This window comes from Hibiscus syriacus, unplaced genomic scaffold, assembly GCF_006381635.1.
Source record: "Hibiscus syriacus cultivar Baekdansim isolate YM2019G1 unplaced genomic scaffold, ASM638163v2 tig00016725_pilon, whole genome shotgun sequence".
In the NCBI taxonomy this organism is placed as follows: Eukaryota; Viridiplantae; Streptophyta; class Magnoliopsida; order Malvales; family Malvaceae; genus Hibiscus; species Hibiscus syriacus.
Genome location: NW_024062391.1, coordinates 402,557 through 407,275, shown reverse-complemented (window position 1 = coordinate 407,275; position 4,719 = coordinate 402,557). Strand labels below are relative to the sequence as shown.

Below are 4,719 nucleotides of genomic sequence, written 5' to 3'. Positions count from 1 at the left end.
TATCACACTTCCCTCTCCTCCGAGATTTTTATGCGATAACCAAAGTGCTATCTTTATGGCCTCCAACCCAGTCACCAAGTCTTGTTCCAAACACATTGACATCGATTATCATTTTGTTAGGGAACTTGTAGCTCGACGGGTCCTTAGTCTTGGGTTTGTCCCCTCTCATCTTCAATTGGCCGATGTCTTCACTAAAGGGGTGTCGAAATTATAGTTTTTATTGGATTGTTGCAAGTTGTGCATTTTTCCCATTTTACTAACGCCAAATTTGAGAGGGATATTAGAGGAGAATCCACTTCTCCTGATTGTGACCAAGAAAATAGTTGATTCTCCATGATTCTAGCTCCTATCACTGATTCACCTTAATTCTAGGATATTGCCTTTTATTGTATATATTCTTTTTATTTCCTTGTTTATAGATGTACAATTTTATTGCATAAATAAAAATCACCTCATAGCATTTACGCTTGAAGCATTTCCTTTACAGATATGATGTGGGAAACTTTTAAGGACAGAAACGAAAGTGCCTGCTATCTAAGATCACGCGTTGCTCGCGATGAAGTTCAGAAGTTGAATCACCTTTCCCTGATCTGTTTATAAGGTCACGGACTTGCTGCACAATGTTGTTCTGAACTTCATGGTATTGATGCATCCACCACATATAGTCGCGATGAAAAGGCAAATTGGAGTGTGAAGATTAATCTCCCTCACAAGAACTTGAAAGAACTCCAGGAGAAGAAACTTCGAAGGCACAAGGCAATCAGCACTTGCAAAAACAAACTCTCGTTGTATTATTGATCAAAGAAATCTTAATTACAAAGTTGAATGAAGCCTCCTTTATATAGGGACTGAGTTCTAAAGGTCCTAGATAACTAATGAATAAAATAATAATAAACTAAACATGTTTTAACTCTAATTTCTAATAAAATAATAATAACTAAAGATAATATTTTAACCCAACCTTAATTCCTAATAAAATAATAAATCTAATCCTAAAAGATAATGCATCATCCTATACGGGATTAATACGTTATTTTGTAAATATTATGAATTTTCAATATTTATATTGATTATTTGTAATATACCTCAAACTACATTCGAATACATTAAATGATGCTAATCTAACCGCTAATCATTAACATTTAATGAAAAATATGATGTGATATTTTTAAAAAATTAGGTATAACCACATATTTATAGAACTAAATGTACATTATATCAACTTTTTAACTCTCACGTTATTTTTTTGGTTAAATGTTAATGGTTAGATATTTGATTAGCATCATTTAAATAATTAAATGATCATATTAATAAAATAAAAAATCGATTGTGAGATTAGAACTCTATAACTAAATAATTAGGAATATAGTTTATATTATAAATTTTAATATTATAAATAAAATAAGATCTAGTTGCATAGTATAATTTTTTTTTATATAAATTTAGGACCGTTGAATGTGTAAAAATAAATGATCAAAATTAACAATAAGAGATAAGAAAATATTCACAAAAAGAAACAAAGAATTAATCCCAATTATCTACTTTTATTCGTCAAACTATCTTAAAATCGTGTAAAACTAAAACTATTTTTCACTATGTAAGTCGATTCCAACTCAAACAGGAGGAACTCAACCAATTGCAGCACTTGAAAAACGTGATGAAAATGAGTATTGAAATGCAAGTTCCTGGAATTATCAAAAGAAAACAATAATAATAGTTTAATACCAAAGTTTGAATGTATATAATAATCAAACCCCAAATAGGAGGAGCTCAACCTATTCAGTTCCTCTGTAGCAACATTTCGATATCTCCAAGAACACACCCAAATATGTACTGTGAGAGTGCTTCAGAATCTGATCTCAGCCTCTTGGACTCCATTCGTCGGTATCTTCTGGAAGATGATTCCGATACAATTCCGTTTGTGGAAAATGTAGCAGAAAATGATCTTCTGTTTACGGTTGTTGATGATGCGATTAATGTTGATCGATGGATGAACTTCGATCAGTTGTTTGACGCGGCGGAGGACACAGTGGATGTTAATAATGTTCCGTTTTCCAGTTCCGAAGTGACTTCTGAGATATCGGAGACCACTCCGACTGCGAGTGTCTCTGAATCTCACGCGCCTCCGAAGAAGGTGCATTATAAGGGAGTTAGGAGAAGGCCGTGGGGGACGTATGCGGCGGAGATAAGGGATCCAAAACGAAACGGTGCGAGGACCTGGCTCGGTACTTACGAGACTCCCGAGGATGCTGCTCTTGCTTATGACACTGCGGCTTTTAAAATGCGAGGTGCGAAAGCCAAGCTGAATTTTCCCCACCTCATCGGCTCCGATCTGGTGGAGCCTGTTAGAGTAGCCAATAACAAGCGAAGATCTCCGGAGCCGTCTTCCTCTTATTCATCGGCTCAGTTGCCATCATCTCCGTCGTCCACGGTAACGTTGGATGATAGAACTCCAAATTTGAAACGGAGGAGGAATGAGATTAATTGTCCGATTAAAGCCGAGTTTGAACCAGATATGTAAGTATCAGTTGATGATGCCAATTCAATTTTGATAAATTGTTATCTGCTAATAATTGAATTGTACACATTTTATTAATATTTTAAATCGAAATTTTATTTTTTTTCACAATATTTTGATCATTTCTATTTTATTTATTTATTAAGCATCATTATTTTTATATAAAAATAGGAAAAAAATTATATGTATAATAAATTTTAATTTTGAAAATAAGAAAAAAAATCGAGGGCTGACCTTCAAGAGGTCGTTGATGATATATAAATTATAGTTTACATTTTCATTGGTGTACTTGAGTGACAGTGACTGAATTTAATGATACAATTTAGAGGAATCAACTTAAAATTTGAAAATTTGATATTAATTTTTTTAAAATTTTTGAAAGATTTCGTTTATATTTTTTTCAAAAATATTGGAGTCTAATTAAAATATTTGAAAATTTAATGTGAAAATTTAAAAATTATGAGAGAAGTTTAATTGAATATATTAAAAAAATTTAAAGCATGATCGGAATTAAAAAAATTGTGAGAAGCAAATTAAATTTTTTGAAAATTGCCCCCACTGTTCAGCCTCTGTTGAGCGACCATCTTCCATTATTTATTTTCGCTTTCGTTCCAAGATACAATATACTTATATTGGATGGTGTAAATTAATTATATATAATTGCTGACAAGGACCTTTGTCTTTGTAACACAATATTATTAGCACCGACAGCAATAAATAAATATAAAAATAATTCTTAGCACATGCTAGCAAATGAAAGTTCTTAGAAACGATGACAGTTTAAACTATTCGGAAGAGTAAATAATAAAAATAGTCACTTTTATTTTTAAGTATTCCACTTTTTGTCACGAAATCTAAAAAAAAAGCAACATTTTTGCCATTTACATTATTGTTTTATAATGTTTTGCCTACTGAATAGTTAGACGTCATTAGTTTTATATCATGACATGTTGGTAAAATAAGTTAATTTTTAATTTGATTCTTAAATTTTTGATAAATTATTAATTTGACTTTTAAACTTTAGATATAATACCAATTTGATCTTTAAATTATAGATTTATTATCAATTTAAATCATGAATACAATCAAAGTCGATCTTGTCCTCATTCGCTGCTCATATTCCAAATGTTGAGCTAACACACTCAGTGTCGTACAACAATAAATCTACTATAATCATGCATGTCAAAGCATAAGTATCTGTATGTCGGTAAGCATAGTTTGAGAATCAAAATCATCAATTTAACACAAGTCCACGTACACACATATATAAACATCAAGATGAGTTTCGATGTCACATAGCCTCGGAAGCATACAATTATCTAACATATAATATATCAAGATGAGACCCGGGTCATCAGACATCAGGAACACACACTCATTAGCACCACAAATGTCAGTACTTCAGGTGATGTTTGGGTTCATTATATCATTAGAAATGTACATCTGGTTAGCTCACTCTACGCGAGTATCTTGGATGTAGTCTAGGTCACACAATATTAGAACATGCATCCAACTAGCTTAATTTATATACCACGATACAAATAACTTAGTGTCATTATTTTTCGAATATCAAAAGAAGGCATAGGTTTTATGAAATCCTACATTATAATTTTTCTTATACTTAATAATAATTTATTATCAATTTTCAATTTCATTAAAGCGTCTTATACACCCTCAAGTGTTATTAAAACTCTTTCCAGTCAAGGCTTGCTCACTCAAATATTTGGCAACTAACTCATTGATAGTATTAATACTCAAACACTAATATTGATATTAAGTTTAGGGGTATTGATATTTTTCTCGATTATAGATATTGAATTTAACCTTAATATTTTTAAAATTATTATGGATATCAATATTGTCACCTAAGGATCTATATCGACCATTGAGCATTAATACTCTATTTGAGTATTGGTACTAAATCCAAGTTTGATATTTTCGAACTCATATGGATATCGATAGTCCCAATAGTGTATCGATACTTCCAATAGGATATTGATACTAATGTATTAGGTATAGATTTTAAATTTAACCTTAATGTTTGGATAAAACACTTCGATTTAAACCCGTATATAATATTCCAAATTTTGACATTTGAAGACAGATCAAATTTGATTTCTCGATTAATTATTATTTAGTTGATCTTAAACGATTTTTTATGATTGAAGTTATTTGATTAATTTTCTATGAGATTTATTTTT

General features: G+C 31.0%; 1 protein-coding gene across 1 annotated transcript; it reads left to right on the top strand.

Moving 5' to 3' along the window:
* The first annotated feature begins 1,797 nt into the window (after positions 1–1,797).
* LOC120208625 (ethylene-responsive transcription factor 13-like) lies at positions 1,798–2,521 on the top strand. Its single transcript, XM_039207852.1, has one exon. The coding sequence runs from the start codon at positions 1,829–1,831 to the stop codon at positions 2,519–2,521; it is 693 nt and encodes a 230-aa protein (XP_039063783.1). The 5' UTR covers positions 1,798–1,828.
* Positions 2,522–4,719: the final 2,198 nt, after the last annotated feature.

What these genes read in the sequence shown, in the direction of transcription:
- LOC120208625 (XM_039207852.1), top strand. Translation starts at nt 1,829, where the DNA reads ATGTACTGTGAGAGTGCTTCAGAATCTGATCTCAGCCTCTTGGACTCC.